Source organism: Barbatula barbatula, assembly GCF_947034865.1.
Source record: "Barbatula barbatula genome assembly, chromosome: 2".
NCBI classification, from domain to species: domain Eukaryota; kingdom Metazoa; phylum Chordata; class Actinopteri; order Cypriniformes; family Nemacheilidae; genus Barbatula; species Barbatula barbatula.
This window is the reverse complement of record NC_136767.1, coordinates 19,038,031-19,053,633: the sequence shown is the minus strand read 5'-3', so window position 1 is coordinate 19,053,633 and position 15,603 is coordinate 19,038,031. Positions and strand designations below refer to the sequence as shown.

At 40.0% G+C, this 15,603-nt stretch overlaps 1 protein-coding gene across 2 annotated transcripts in view; it reads left to right on the top strand.

The window, feature by feature from the left end:
• The window catches only part of atp2a3 (ATPase sarcoplasmic/endoplasmic reticulum Ca2+ transporting 3), a 45,715-nt gene that overhangs the window by 24,885 nt on the left and 5,227 nt on the right, over positions 1–15,603 (top strand). For both annotated transcript variants that reach the window (XM_079448941.1, XM_079448942.1), the window contains exons 8-17: positions 90–554; positions 9,729–9,817; positions 10,430–10,532; positions 11,318–11,449; positions 13,064–13,180; positions 13,285–13,503; positions 14,003–14,338; positions 14,426–14,646; positions 14,725–14,927; positions 15,151–15,236. In XM_079448941.1, the coding sequence (XP_079305067.1) occupies positions 90–554; positions 9,729–9,817; positions 10,430–10,532; positions 11,318–11,449; positions 13,064–13,180; positions 13,285–13,503; positions 14,003–14,338; positions 14,426–14,646; positions 14,725–14,927; positions 15,151–15,236 (1,971 nt within the window). The remainder of the gene's footprint in view (positions 1–89; positions 555–9,728; positions 9,818–10,429; positions 10,533–11,317; positions 11,450–13,063; positions 13,181–13,284; positions 13,504–14,002; positions 14,339–14,425; positions 14,647–14,724; positions 14,928–15,150; positions 15,237–15,603) is intronic.

Below are 15,603 nucleotides of genomic sequence, written 5' to 3'. Positions count from 1 at the left end.
CCATACGAGCCTGCTAAAAAAGTGTACATGTGGTGGTTTTGTTCCATGTATATTTGTATTTATGTGTGCATGTGCTCATTTTCCAAAAGGGTACAAACATAGCATCGGGTCGTGCCATCGGCGTGGTCATCTCTACTGCCGTATCCACGGAAATCGGTAAGATCCGTAACCAGATGGCAGCCACAGAGCAAGAAAAGACCCCACTGCAGCAAAAGCTGGATGAGTTCGGCCAACAGCTCTCTAAAGTCATCTCGCTCATCTGCATTGCCGTGTGGGTCATTAACATCGGCCACTTTGCCGACCCAGTCCACGGCGGTTCTTGGATCAGAGGTGCCATCTACTATTTCAAGATAGCCGTGGCGCTGGCTGTGGCAGCCATACCGGAGGGTCTGCCGGCTGTTATCACCACCTGCCTAGCACTGGGCACCCGTCGCATGGCCAAGAAAAACGCCATTGTCCGTTCGCTGCCCTCTGTGGAGACGCTGGGATGCACCTCTGTTATCTGCTCAGACAAGACGGGTACACTGACTACCAACCAGATGTCTGTCTGCAGGGTGAGTGATGTTGCTGTCTGGGCCAGATGCAGAGATTTGTGTCACGTTCGGTGTCAGAGCTGATGTCTGCAGGCAGATTTGGATTTTTATGTCGGAATCGATGACAACTTCATATTTCATTCTCAGTCTTTTTCAGCAAACGGTCCTATATGAGCTTTATGTTAGCTTTTGATTTATAGCTTCAACAGTACAATTTTTAAGCTTTTTAGAAGAGGGGATTGATTTCACAGTATAAGCAGAAAGAAAATGTATCGTGTAGCATAGTTTTGAAGATGGTTTATTTTCAAATTTATGATGGATTCAGTTGAAGAGTTCACCTCTTATAAACATCTCAGGCCAAAGAGCATCATACAGTGTGTATTCCTTTTGACCACATCTTAAAAGTCTTTCCTGCTGCTACCAGACCTCTCCTAGGGCTCTTCACTGGTTTGTGGAGCACTGACAGGTGGGTTTCACAGGTTCGGAGACCGTGGCGATGTTTACCATCAGAGCAGGTCTTTGATGCAGTGCCAGGGCCTCTCATACAGAGTTCAGTGATGCAATGGCAGCATCTGTCTCTGCTTGCCATATGGAAGACCAGGGAAACACTGCAGGCAGAACATGAGAGATGTGGTGAAGTTAGAGACTAGTGTGATGCTGAATTAATCCAAAGGAAGTTCAAAGGCACAGTTTTGCTATTAAATTAAGTTTTACTGTCTCCAAGCATTTATTTAGACCTTTAGATTTAATCATGCAATTAAGCACTTTTTAGGCTGTTTTACGAAACCTAAAAATAGAATTGAGGCGAGAGGAGGAACGTTTTAAACTGAAATCATCACATTTCTTACCTGTTTTTAATAGGATTGTTGTCTTCTTAGTCATTGCTACAGTTGCATAGCAGTATGGAAATGACCATTTCTATAGTGTTGTTTTTCAGTACTGTTGTTTATTCTCCCTTTTATAAAAATAACTTCCAGTTCACTACTTTAGGTTTAAAAAGTATGTATTCATCTAAACTCCAATTTGTCCATAAACATTAATTGTTTTTTGCAAATATTGGTGGTAAGGTTTGTGGTACAGAAATTACACTCTAAATATGAATTTTGTTTTACATAGAATTAGCTTCCTTCAAACGTCACACTTTTATTTGCTCTAGCAAAATATGTGTGCGTAACCTGACTTTACATTTGAATACCTATCTATTTTGCATACATCTCCCTTTTTTGCTTAAGGTGATTTGTCGTAGTTTTGGTGTTGGCTTCTTCCGCACAAGGGTGAAATTATAACTGGTTATTTTTGCTGTCCTAAAAGAGCAAAGATTTGCACATCCAGGCAGCGAGGTCCTGAAAAGAGATTCTTTCTTAGGTACCACTGAAGAGCAATATAGTCGGTAAAGTTTATTTCTCAAGAACACAAATTGTGTCAAGACAGGTCAGCAGGGACTTGATTACACATCTTTCCCCATATGATGTTGCAATAGTGCCACGACTACTGCATGCATCCATCATGACCGCAGGCTGTTGATCAAACATTTCAGCTAGACCCAAACCTGTTTATATAAGACTTCGTTCAGGCCATTATATAGCTGAAATTCAGTCTGTATATACTGTAGAGTGCAAACCATAATCTAATCATTTAACTATTTAATTTTTGAAAGTATTTTTTGACTCTGAAATAACAGGTATAAAATGCAAACACAGAGAGCAGGAACATTTCTGAAAAGGAATTCTTTGTTTTCCTTTTGGCATCTGTGCCTCTCCTACCCTTCTCATTTAGTTATCTGCCCCTTGCATCATGTTTTGTAACCTTTATGATTTCAATTGGAAAATCATTATTGCCATTGTCGAGCCATATCATATTGTTTCCCCGCTGCCATTTCCAAAAGTACCTACATATAAATTGGTTCCAAGGTTTTCTATCACGATCTTTGTCATTGTTTATAGTGTTTGCAAAAAAGTGTCTGCTTATGTTTTTATACTGTTGTCGAGTTTAATCATGTCCCGTGGCACGGGATGTTATATCCCTTGTTGTAATACCCCCGCGGCCACGTATGTGTGTGCGCTTTACATCTGTCTGTTTAACAGCAGGGAGTTCCCTCCGCGCAAAAGCTGTTTAATCCTTCGCAAGTACCGGGAACTATCTGATAAAGACCCCCCTGCGACATGGTAAATATTTATCCTCAAACTGATCTCAGATCTGAAGACGGCTTACAAACATCATGTGAGGCATTGTAGTCAAGCTCAACGTCATTCACTTCATTACCCTTTGCACTTCAACCGTGATGATGGTCTCCCGGACACAGATTAAATGTAGTCATAAACTAATATGGCCTGTCAAAGGGGATCTTTACTTTAAACAGTTTTAAATCAATAGATTTCAGCTGTAGCCTGGAAACTAAACATTGCTCTGGGTTTACAGATAATTAATAGACCGTGCTGTTGTTTCAAGTTTAACAGACCACATGTACACATATATAAATAAATATACATATGTGGACACACTGGATTTCCACCCATTTCCTTCATGCTTTTTGTTTTCCATCAATTCTATGCTACTCATGCTCTCACATTTGGAGCCTGATTGTGTAAATTTGTTACACTTTTTATTGTTATAGTAATTCTTCACAGTGTCATTCTTCAAAATGTCAACACCAGTTTAGATGAAGGTGACAATTCACATTTACATTTATTCATTTGGCAGACGCTTTTATCCAAAGTGACTTACAAGTAGTTTTATACAGTGGCACATTACTGCAGAGCAATCAGGGGTAAGGTGCCTTGCTCAAGGGCACTTCAGTCATGACCTGCTGGCACTGAGATTCGAACCGGCAACCTTCTCTAACCGGCTCTAACCACTAGGCCACAGCTGACCACAGCTGAATTCACATGCAAGTTGTCAGTCTGAGCGTGTGGCAATGCTTGCAGGACTGATTATGTTAACATTAAGTTTAACTTTCTGTTAATCACTTAACCTGTGTTACACAGAGAGGCTTATAAGGAGAGACGGGATGCTTAACTAGTGCTGATGTCCAGGATGACGTCAGCCAGTCAGCTTTTAATTGTGCGCCCTGTTAAGTCTGGACATCATCCAGGTGACACTGTTGCTAATGCGGAAGTCGCCGTAGCGATGGAGGAAATCTTGTGGCTAAAATCCTTGCCCCCTTTTCCCCCTTCTGAAATACACGCATGTCCTTATCAGGAGCTCATCATTGCATATCACTGCATGCTACCCTGTTCCTTGGTATCTGTTGCTATGACAACGTTTAGCAACAAGGTTCCATGTCTGGCAAGTCACGGATGGTTGGAGGTTTTGCCGTTGATCTGATTTTGAAATGAATAAAAATTAACAAACAATACAAAAGGCTAGCAACATCTCTCACCTCAAGGTGTCTTTTAGATTCTCTCATGATGCTTAAGAAGAATGTCATTGATTCACTCAGTTACTTATGGGTGTCATTTTTAGTTCTTCTGGAGTCACACAAAATCTGCAGACTGTTGTTTTCATTTTTATAAATATGAAGGAAAATCTGCAAGGTGTCTTTGGAATGGGTTGATCAACAGTGGTCGGCCTACTTTTAAAAGTTATGTTTCGTTTAAAGTTTTACATTTTCTTTTTTTATAATTGACGGTACTAAAAAACGAAATTATATTTTCACAAATTTATACATTTCAGTATTATTACTCGTACGCAGAAATTACAAGGTAGTGGCATGACACTGAGCTCAAAACATCAGTTTAACATAAGTTTTAAAAATGACTCTTCCAAAGGTGTTTGTTTATTTGCAATATACAGATTTATCGTAATTAATGATATAAGCTCAAACTTTACTTGAGCTTAATAAACACTAAAACAGGGGTTCCCAAACTTTTCAGCCCACGACCCCCAAAATAACAGTGCCAGTGACTCAAGACCCCCGCTATCCTCGGATGTGGTTAAAGTATACAAACGTTGCATGCAACTGCGCACAAAAGAACACAGTCGAACATAATGTAATTTGCTCATAACTTTACTTGTTGTTATACATAAACCATGAACTATAACAACAGGTCACATTTCATCAAACTGATTCGAGTGCTGATAGATGTCCTTTTATGCAAACGGTAGTCTCTTTTTGTACCGAACTCGATGGCCTTTCTGACTGCAGTGCTTCTCTGCCCTCCTCGATATTAACCAACGTTTCATTTCAACAAAGTACATTCGAAAGGCTGGTGGCTTTGTATTTGCATGGTTTTATTTTTGATGCTTTTATATTTTCATAATTCCACCTTGCGACCCCCTTTTGAGAAGCCCTGCATTTATGCGACATGAAAATAAATATTACCACAGTTATTAGCTGCACAGAAGTGTACAAGAACTACATATAAATTGTTACACTGTGTTGTTTTACAGTTGATAACTGATCAGTTCAGGATGGGATGGCTAATTTCTTGGAGAGATTAATTTACCCTCAATTGCCTGTTGTGATTAATGTTCCCATTATTCTGCATAACCCACAGGTTAATGTGAGAGGTATTGTGAGAAATAAAAGACAGACTTTTTCTGGAGACTGTTGATAATTCTTTAGTGTGACACTCGTTCTTGAGTGTCTGTCAGAACACTGCAGTCAGACAGATGATTGACTGAAAAATAGCTGCTGTTGAAAAATTGCTGAACAAACATCTGGATGGTGTGAACTGGATGCTTATGAATTGTAAATTGCGGTGCGAAAGGTTATGATTTTCTATTGAAGATATGGGCCTCACATGAATTGAAGTGTCATGAATTAAGTTATAAATTTTAACCTGAGCTTTTGTTGTATTAAAGTTCATCGTATTCAAACAAACATCCTGTAAGTGTCAGAACTGAAGTTTTATTGATACCAGGCCCAGCGAACGCCACTACTGGTTCGCAAATTACTTTTGTCATGTACACATAGTACACACTCCTTCATTTGTGATGATTTTCAACCATAGGGACATATTTTTAAGCTATAGATTAAATTTTGTCCGTCAGTTTAAACTAAACTGCTGTGTTGTATTTATGCTTGGAAGGCTGCTGTTCTTTTGTTGATTTTCTGGTCTACGGGCAGAATCATGACAGACCCACGTGTTTTATGTGGAGAGAAACATATTGTTGTCAATCGGGACATAATATGTGTTCTCTCCAGTCTCGTCATTTGGCCCCGCCCCTCTCGTTCCTAGTATAGCTTTCCTCCTGTGTCTCATTACCCACACCTGCCCTTCGTTTTGGTGCTGGCTTCTCATGTTTAACATGGTCAACTTTTTAAAAAACGAGTGGGAAGTATGACAAAGTATTTCTTCGCTCAACACAAGTCCCAACTTGTTTCTGAAAGTTTTTAAAAGTCCTATTTCTTGGGCAATTCTCCCGGAAAAGCACAACAAGGTGAAAGAAATTGCTCGCCCACACGTCAACTGATGAGCGAGACCCGCTTACCATCAAGATTGGCTGCGCTGCGGGCCTGCAGCTGCAGTTCTTTTCTCTTGCGATAGTGAAGTTTAGATGTGTCTGTTTGGTCACGGCATTTCAGTGATGGATGTTATATAAACGGTGGATATAATGCTGGATTTGCAGATCGTTTGAAACTGATAGATGGAGCGGTCCCGGCGCTAAAAGATGGCCGACATGAGAGGTCGTATTAGGTTCCGGAAATAATCGCACAGCTTTAGCCGTCTTTTATAAATGTGATGAAACCAAAGACTCTACGAAGATACGAAGTATGCAATACTACTCTATAGGTACTTAAGATTAATATTAGATTGGCAGAAACTGCATGTGTTATGGTAGCTTTAATTCTAGTTGACAATGTTTTTGTGTGATGTAACGGCAGAAATCTCCACAGATTCCCATCCGATCTGGGACCAGAGAAGCAGAGCACCAGAATAAAAATAAACAGCCTCTTACATTTGCGGTCAGGAAAAGCCAGTCTTCTATCTAAACAATTCAAAAGCCATCCTGTTTTATTATGTAATGTTTCCTAAAAATTACTTGTTATGGCATGTTTTTGACAGCATTGCTTTATAAAGTAAAAAGTCCTCTTGTGTCTGTACTTCAGCACATTATTGGATGTACTGTAGAAAAATGACACTGTGTCCTTGTAGTTTCTGTGGTAATGTGTTCATTATTTTATAAAGGGCCTATTTTTTGCCAGTGAGACCGTTCTTTCCTACAGTGCAAACAAACTCAATAATGCATTTATTTGAAGGGCTTTGGGGTCTGATCCTGCCGTCTGATTGTTGCTGCTTGCAGCCAATTTTGTGTTTTCCGCAATCAAGTCATGTGTACATATGTGCCTCTGTTTAAAACAGGAAGGGCCGTATGAATACAGAGGAGTGAAGAAAGTTTTACTGCTTAACTGCTTCATTCATTTTTTAATCAGACACTTTTTATTGAGTCTGGCTGGAGAGAGTTTTCTCCCATCTGTGTTTGTGTTTGCGTGTGTTTGTATCTTGCATATGACCTTTCTTTTAAGGATGTGTCTATACATTGCTGCTTGACATGGGCTTTCTTAAAGAGTAAATATTTTGTGATTTTTAAAGGTCCTACTTTGGTTTATGGAGTGTCCAACAACAAGTGTATGTACATACACGGTGTAAATGCGATTTGCATTTTCGAATAATATACAGTTATTATTACCCTACTTCTTGACTGACTCTCAAATGATTCGTTCGGCGATTCATCTGTCTAATCCACTCTGATCTGATTGGTCAGATGGTCTAGTCTGCTGTGGTTGGTCTACCACATGCGGTGTTGCAAATGGAATTGTACTCTTTAACAACGTCTAAGTTTAAATGCTTTATAATGGAACTAGGTGCTGATGTTGATGTTCTTGGTTCGAAACTGTATGTGTGTGTACCTACTTCAGGGACATATTTGACCCGAGATAATAGCTACAGTAGATCCCAGAAAATACTTCAAAAATTTGGGATATCCTCTTTGGTAAGGTTTTGTAAATGAATACTATTTATTTTATGGTGAACATTACATCACCCCCGTATCTAAATCTTTTCCATTGCCATTTCCATCCCATTTATTTCAACCCTGTCATCTGCATGAAAAGATTGTCAATGCTTTTACAACAAATTGGTTACCAGATCCATTCCACCATCCACCTGTTTCGTGTGCCCCATACCCGCAGAGTGGGGAAATGAGATGGCGAGGAATTAAGAACTCGCCCAGGGCTGCCACGCTCCTGTGGGATGATTCAGTGTGATTGAATGCCATTCTATCATGTCACTGGAGCAGTGCATCATAGAGTTGTCTGCTGTTTCAGGCTGAACTCATCTATATCCTGTCTTATTGTAGATATCAGAAACGATTTATTTGTTGCTTCTGGAAACTGTAGAATTTGCCTCTGTTCAGGCTCTGCTCCAAGGGGGGAAGCTTTGCCCACCCTCCTTCCACCCAGTGCCGTTGAGAGAGAGGATCCGTTAACCGCCATTGCCGTGAAAAAAACAGTTCCATTGCAGTGAACAGAGTTGGCCCGACCCACTCTCAACAACTCTGCGTTCACACTGCCCCCACACCACATAACAACCAATCACAAAATGTATGCTATGTTCAAGTCAGCTCCGATACACACATGCAGTGCAGGCGCCATGACACTAATCAACAGCAAACAACATTTCTATGGTAACCTCTCTCAGCCCAGATGAAGCCACCCAGAGCAGAGGAGTTTAGAAGAGCGAGTGTCATGCTTTTATTGAAAGTTAGAGCTCTCTGTTGCATATGATACAGAATGAATTGCCTCACTATGTAATCGCATGTAAAAATGTTTTAAAAACAAACGATGCAGCAATCTGGTGAGCAGATGTAAGCAAACTGTGACGCGTCAGTATGGATGCGCTGTGTTTAGCTTCTCATATCTGTGTTAGCAGTCTTTCTAGCATATGAACCATATGAAGTCCATACATACAGCTATCAAGGTTGACAGAGGAGTTTCAATACTTGTATTTAAGTGTCTTGACCACGTTCAAACCGAACTACAGAGCTATTAGCAAGACGCTAGCTATGTCTCTTTCATGAGGTGTTGCGCAGACCATTCGGCGAATGACATCAAAGTGCTGCTAGAACACTGAGCTCTTCTCTTGGGGCACTTTGATGTCATATGTCTACCTGTCTCTGATGTCACACATTCGCCTATCAGTCTTCAGCGGTTCGAGAAGTCGAAGATACCTTATGCAAAGTCAGAAGACACATATGCAGTATTTTATGAGTATCAGTACTGTACTATAGGTACTAGTGGTCTCTGGACATAAATCGAGTTATTAATATTGAAGTTTTCAAAAGATATTATATATATATATATACACTGTATATGAAATAGTAATTTGGCAATGACTCTTTAGCAAAAATGAATTGACCAAAACTGGAAAAATGGCTCTTTGGTTAAAAAAGGTTTCCAACCCCTGGTCTTTGCTCATTCCTTCATTTATGTATGTATGTATGTAACCTCTTGGCCAACCTTTCATCTCATATATGGAGCCGGGCCCACCTCGGTTGTGTGCACAAGATCAGTGGAATAGTGGAAACAGGATTGCAATCCAAAAAAGAACAATGCAGTACCAACAACATGAAAGTACAACTGGAAGTAATTATAATTAGTCTGGGATGCTTTCATCAAAAACATGGGCAAAGGGATTGTTTGCACTCTCGTTCACCTCATCTGTTTTTAGACTTTTTAGTCAAAGGGGGTGGAGTTTATTGTAGTCAGTGTTGTCTGTTGGCAAGTGTCGTGTAGTGTATTGGTTCAGACAGGGAAGAGCTCATGTCAGGCCACTGAACAAGGGACAGCCAGTGCATTATGACATCATTGGCCGAAGGATGAGGGAAACCCCGGAGCTGATTGGGTGGAGACAGACTGTCTGTTTTTGTTTGTAACTATTTTCAGACGGCTCAGAAAACACTGCTTGTTTCTTATAAACCTTTTCTTGGACTCTTGTCTAGTGTTTATTTTATTCTTTAGACAGATAATTTACACAAAAAGCACATCTGATTGATAAACGAAGGTTCCCCACAGGCAACTTGGAAATGTTATGGTAATTGTTTAAGTGAATAATGTTTGTTACACTTTGGCTAGATCTAAAATATTTTGAAATCTAGAAATTGGGCTTTGTGAATACAGTTGTTTATTTATCAGGAGACTCTATAATTGTTTCTAATGTTGTCGCCATCCCTTGGCTCTTCTCTCTCTATTAGATGTTTGTGGTTAATAAGGCTGATGACACCAGCTGCTCCCTGCATGAGTTTACCATCACCGGCTCAACCTATGCTCCAGAGGGACAAGTGTAAGAACACAACATGATTTCCACAGATAGTTCATCCAAAAATGACAAATCTGTCATCATTTACTTACCATCAGGTTGTTTCAAACCTGTATACATTTCTTTGTTTCAATGAACACAGAGAAATATATTTGGGACATCATCCATTACCATAGTAGGAAAAACAATATTGTATTTTTTGTTCTGTTAAACACATAATGAGATATTTTGAAGACTTTAGTAAAAAAAAGGGTTCTTTGGCACCTTTGAATACCATTTAATTTGCCCTACTATTATGAAGGTAAATCAGTAGTAAAACTGTAGATTTAAATTTGTGAACTTGTAATGTACTTGTACACTAAAATGTACACTAGCAGCCCCAATGTGAAAACTTGTAAAATAAAAAAGTTAAATATAATTGAATAATAATTGAAGTTGATTGTTGAGATTTCCACTCGTGGACAAAACTCACAAATCTGTTTTGCAGAAAAATAGTCACAAATGTGTAAACTGGCATTTACAAGTGTGAGTAAATGATGAATTTTTGGATGAACTATCCCTTTTACACTCAAGCGTTATACTTGTTTTGTATTTACGTCTCTGTTTTACATTGACCGTTTCCGTTTTTTTTGTCAGGTTGAAATGTGAAAGGCCAGTGCAGTGCGGAGACTATGATGGTCTAGTGGAACTGGCCACTATCTGTTCCCTGTGCAATGACTCCTCGCTGGACTACAATGAGGTAAGCAGTGTGCAACTCGAGAACCATATTTACACTTTTAAATTGAACAAAGTCTGAAGGGTTAAACATGCGCTTTCTGTTCTTCAGTAAGGGTCAGCTTTTTAATTAGCTTGTTTTGCACGTTGACTCGCATTTCTCACCTCTGTGCCATCGTCGTGGTATCATGGTAACTGCGTTGCGTAATATCATGCGTGTCAGGTAGGGTAAAGAACAGCGCAAGTTAGAACAAGCCAAATATGTTTTGCAAAGCTTGCTTTGTTACTGAAGGAACCAAATATAATATTTTTAAATAACTATTTACTAACTAGAGTAATAATACATTTCACGCAAATATTTTAAAGCAAAGATATTCTGCATTATTGTATTGGCTGTGTATTTGGGCCATGCTGTTTTAATCACACTTGTAAAGTTCCACTAATATTTTTTTTTTCAGACTAGCATCCATGAAGGACATATGCATGAATACGTAGACATTTAAATGAGGATGAATTTACATTTTACACACACAGATACAAATGTTGTATATTGGTCATTTACTGCCGTTCTTACACAGGCATCTAAATGACTTATTCGAGACCTCGATTATTTATTTCTGTGTGACCATATGCTGGTGTTATTACATGGTCTGTTGTTTTTATGTGACATTTAACGTGAACAATAACATTCATTGGCTAAGCGAGCATATGGCTCCAGGCTTATATCAAAATTATTGCATATTTGCTCTATTCTTTCTACTGATGAGAATCTGGATGTTTACAAGCTTTTGTGCTAATACTGTCCCGCAGGCCAAGGGAGTCTACGAGAAGGTTGGCGAGGCCACGGAAACGGCACTCACGACGCTGGTGGAGAAGATGAACGTATTTAAAACTGAGCTCGGTGGACTCAGCAAAGTGGAAAGAGCTTCAGCGTGCAATATGGTAAGTGGGGCTGTGGAATGAGGCAGGGTATGAGGGATGATAAAGAATAATGTTTTGGGAGAGTTTGTGATGGAAAGAGGAAAGGAGATGGAGAAATTGATAAATGAGGCTTTGAGAAGAAATGTGAAGGATCTTAAAGTTTGGCCAGTGGTACGAGACAGTGAAGCAGAGATTTGGCAATCATGAGAAGATATGAAATATCTTGTTTTTGTTTGAGAGGAAAGTAAATCCGAGTCTACCCTAAAGGGATATTTTATCCTCAGTAAAGCAGACATAAATAGCAGATGACGAATATCATTAATATGACATACACTCGCATGAGATAAAGATTGTTATATCAGTCGAGAAAAGTGTTTATTTTTCATGGAGAGGGTCACATTTCCCACAGTACTCTTGGGGTTTGATGGTTTACTGGGAACAGTAGACTAGTCTTGACCTCTCGCTCCCTTTGTACCCTTTGGGAAACATTTTATTTGTAAGAGTGAATGACCGCATCAATGTATTTTTTTCTGCTGACCCCTACATACTTCTCGAATAAAAATAGAAAGCTCTGGTGACACAGACTCGAAGAGGGAAAGCATAATATTTAGATTAGCAGGCAAGATTATGAAGAGGTTAGCTAAACTTTCCAAGCCTTCATTTCTCGGTGGGGAAAAAAATCCTGAAAATACATTGATGGCAAATATTAAAAAACAGCAGATGGGTGCATGTGCATACGAGGAGTTTGATGTTTCACATACAGATGATAGGGAGGACCCAACAGAGGAAGCCTGTTGAGGAGTGATGTCATGTTATTTTCAGAGAGGGAGGTTCTTATTTTGATGGTGTGTGTTCAGAGGAGTCACAAAAAATGTCAGTAATACAGAGATGGAGGACTTCTCAATTCTCAATCCTGATTTGCTGGTGGTGGTTTCCACCTAGTGGTGACAAAATATCCTTACATCAGTGAAATTCATGTTGCTTATTCATATCTGGACGTTATTAAATTTTTGGAGCTTTTTGTTATATGTCAAATTGCGACAATGACAGGAAATGATGATGACAAGATGGTGAAGGGGCTGATGTCATGACATGGGGCAATTTCAAACCTCCTATGCCTGTGCAAAACTTTTGACCAGTTCTATGTGGGTTTTCCAAACAACAAGCCCCCAAGACCAATAGGATAACTTACAGATTTTTAACAAATAAAAAGGTTAACTATTACCTATTTAGCACAATCAGTACAAATGTTTAATGTTCTTTTGCACATATTTGGATAAAAACCGGAACGTCACTCAAAGCCAGCAATTTGCTTTTCAGTTAGTGTTTTTATTGTTGAAGACGAAGTTGAAGTCAGTTTTTCACCACATCCATGCTTTAACTGTAGTTGTGCTTTAAACAGGTAGAACTCAGGGGACACAGTTAACTACTAGATTGTCAGCACTCTTTTTAAGGACTTAAAATACATTTGAGAAGACAAGTGCAGTGTTGCATAGAGCATGTCAGTTCTTCTGTGTAAGTGCAAGACTCTTCTCCCACCACCTGAGCTTGATCTGTGACTATAGTGCGGTCAGCCCCTGAGAACAGCTGCAAATGACATGTGCTCTCTCTATCTCATACCTTTTATTCTCACAGATTTTCAGAAAGATAATGCAGAAAAAATTCACATTGGAGTTTTCCCGGGACAGGAAATCAATGTCTGTTTACTGCACTAGCCTTGACTCAAAACCTCAGAGCAAGATGTTTGTCAAGGTATTTATAATATATGTCTGACATCTTCAGACGTACGTAACATACTTTGCACAATATAATATGCATCACACCTGTACCTCCCATCTTGACTATTATGTGCGTAGGGCGCTCCAGAGAGCGTGATTGACCGCTGTCAGTTTTTGCGTGTTGGCAAAGATCGCGTTCCATTGACCGTTGCTGTGAAAGAAGAACTGATGAGCACAATAAGAGACTGGGGGGCTGGCAGAGATACGCTGCGCTGCTTGGCTCTGGCCACACGAGATTCTCCTCCACCTGATGACAAAATGGATCTGGAAAACTCTGCCAAGTTCTCGGAGTATGAGGTGAGAGAGTTTGCATCTATTTGTACTTGCGTCACTTAATTGTTTACCACAAACGTTTTATGTAGAACATACAGAAGCCCAGAGAGTATTTGGACACTTAAGGGAGCTAAAAAAAATTTTTATGACTATCATTGCATTGGATAGCAATAAACCAAATCCAGTGGCATTTGCTTTAGAGTTTGGTTGAACCTCAAAAACAGTTAAACCAAAAATGAAATATCTCATGATTTTCTCCCCCCTGAGTTGTTCCAAATCTGTATACATTTTTTTCTTCTGATGAAAACAGAGAAAGATATTTGGAAGAATGCTTGTAACCAAACAGTTTTTGGCTACCATTGACTACTGTAGGATGAAAGAGTTGCCTCATGAATTTTATTCTGTTGATCACAAAATAAGATATTTTGAAAAAAATCGGAAAGCAAACAGTAAATTTTGCTTCTATGGTAGTCAATTGGTTCCAAATGATTTGTGTTCATCATTCTGACCATCATCTGTTTAGTCAACTCTCACCTTCGTTGGCTGTGTGGGCATGCTGGATCCACCTAGGAGAGAGGTGATTGGCTCGGTGAAGTTGTGCAGTAAGGCGGGTATTCGTGTCATCATGATCACCGGGGACAATAAGGGCACAGCCGTGGCTATCTGTAGACGTGTCGGCATAATCGGCGAGGATGAAGATGTAGAGGGGAAAGCCTACACGGGCAGAGAATTTGACGACTTGACTCAAGAAGCCCAGCGAGAGGCTGTGAAAAGGGCACGCTGCTTCGCCCGTGTCGAGCCTGCACACAAGTCCAAAATTGTGGCTTATCTGCAGTCCTTCGATGAGATCACAGCTATGGTAAGACAGTGGTTAACAGCTGGTTTCACAAAATCCACCCTTGTACTCCACACTAAGCTTTTTTTCTCCAACCCATCTTGCTTTAAGACTGGAGATGGCGTTAATGATGCTCCTGCCTTAAAAAAGGCAGAGATCGGAATAGCCATGGGCTCAGGCACAGCTGTAGCCAAGTCAGCCTCTGAGATGGTGCTCTCTGATGATAACTTCTCCACCATCGTGGCCGCGGTAGAGGAGGGCCGAGCCATCTACAACAACATGAAGCAGTTTATCCGGTATCTCATCTCCTCCAATGTTGGAGAGGTGGTCTGGTGAGTTGGAGTCTGCTATAGAGCTGCTATAGAGTTTACTGTACACATCTATGCTTATGTGTTTCCTCTTTCTATCAGTATTTTCCTGACAGCCATCATTGGCCTTCCAGAGGCTTTGATCCCTGTTCAGCTGCTGTGGGTGAATCTGGTGACGGACGGTCTGCCTGCCACTGCCCTGGGCTTCAACCCTCCAGATCTGGACATCATGGACAAGCCTCCTCGAAATCCAAAGGAGCCTCTTATCTCCGGGTGGCTCTTTTTCAGATACTTGGCCATTGGAGGTCAGCACAGTATCCCAGTCATGACCTAATGACTAGTATTATTATTAGCATTCCTGTAGCTAGACTGGTAAAGCCTAGAGTTGCCAATGCCAGGGTCATGGGTTACATTCCCAGGGAATACAGGAACAAATTAAATTGTCTGCTAAATCCTTAAATGTTAATTCACAGATCTGTCCTTCAAGATTGCAATGTATTGAAGTTATTTGAACACTTGTTTTTCAAGGATATGTGGGTCTTGGCACTGTCAGTGCTGCCACGTGGTGGTATTTGTTTGACGAGGCAGGGCCACAGGTGTCCTTTTATCAGCTGGTGAGTGAGACCATATAAAGTTCATTATGTTGTTTTGAATGGTTTGGTTACAGATTGGTCACCTTGTGCCTAAAACAGTTTTTTTATAAAAGTGGGTTGAATCATCTTAAAATAAGACACAGCTTTTTGGGTGTTCAGATCTCAGCTCATGATCCACACAGCTGCTCTGATATCACATCAGTCCCTCAAGGGGGCACAATGACCCCCATAAGTGGGGCAAGTTATTTCCTGTGTTATTCTTGCAAAGAATGAATGAACTGAAATATTTTGAAAGTAGGCCTTTTATAATACCAGTGCACAGTCAGATTCTCCATAATATTCCCCTAATAATTATCATAACAAATAAAATCACATTTACACTTTTGGT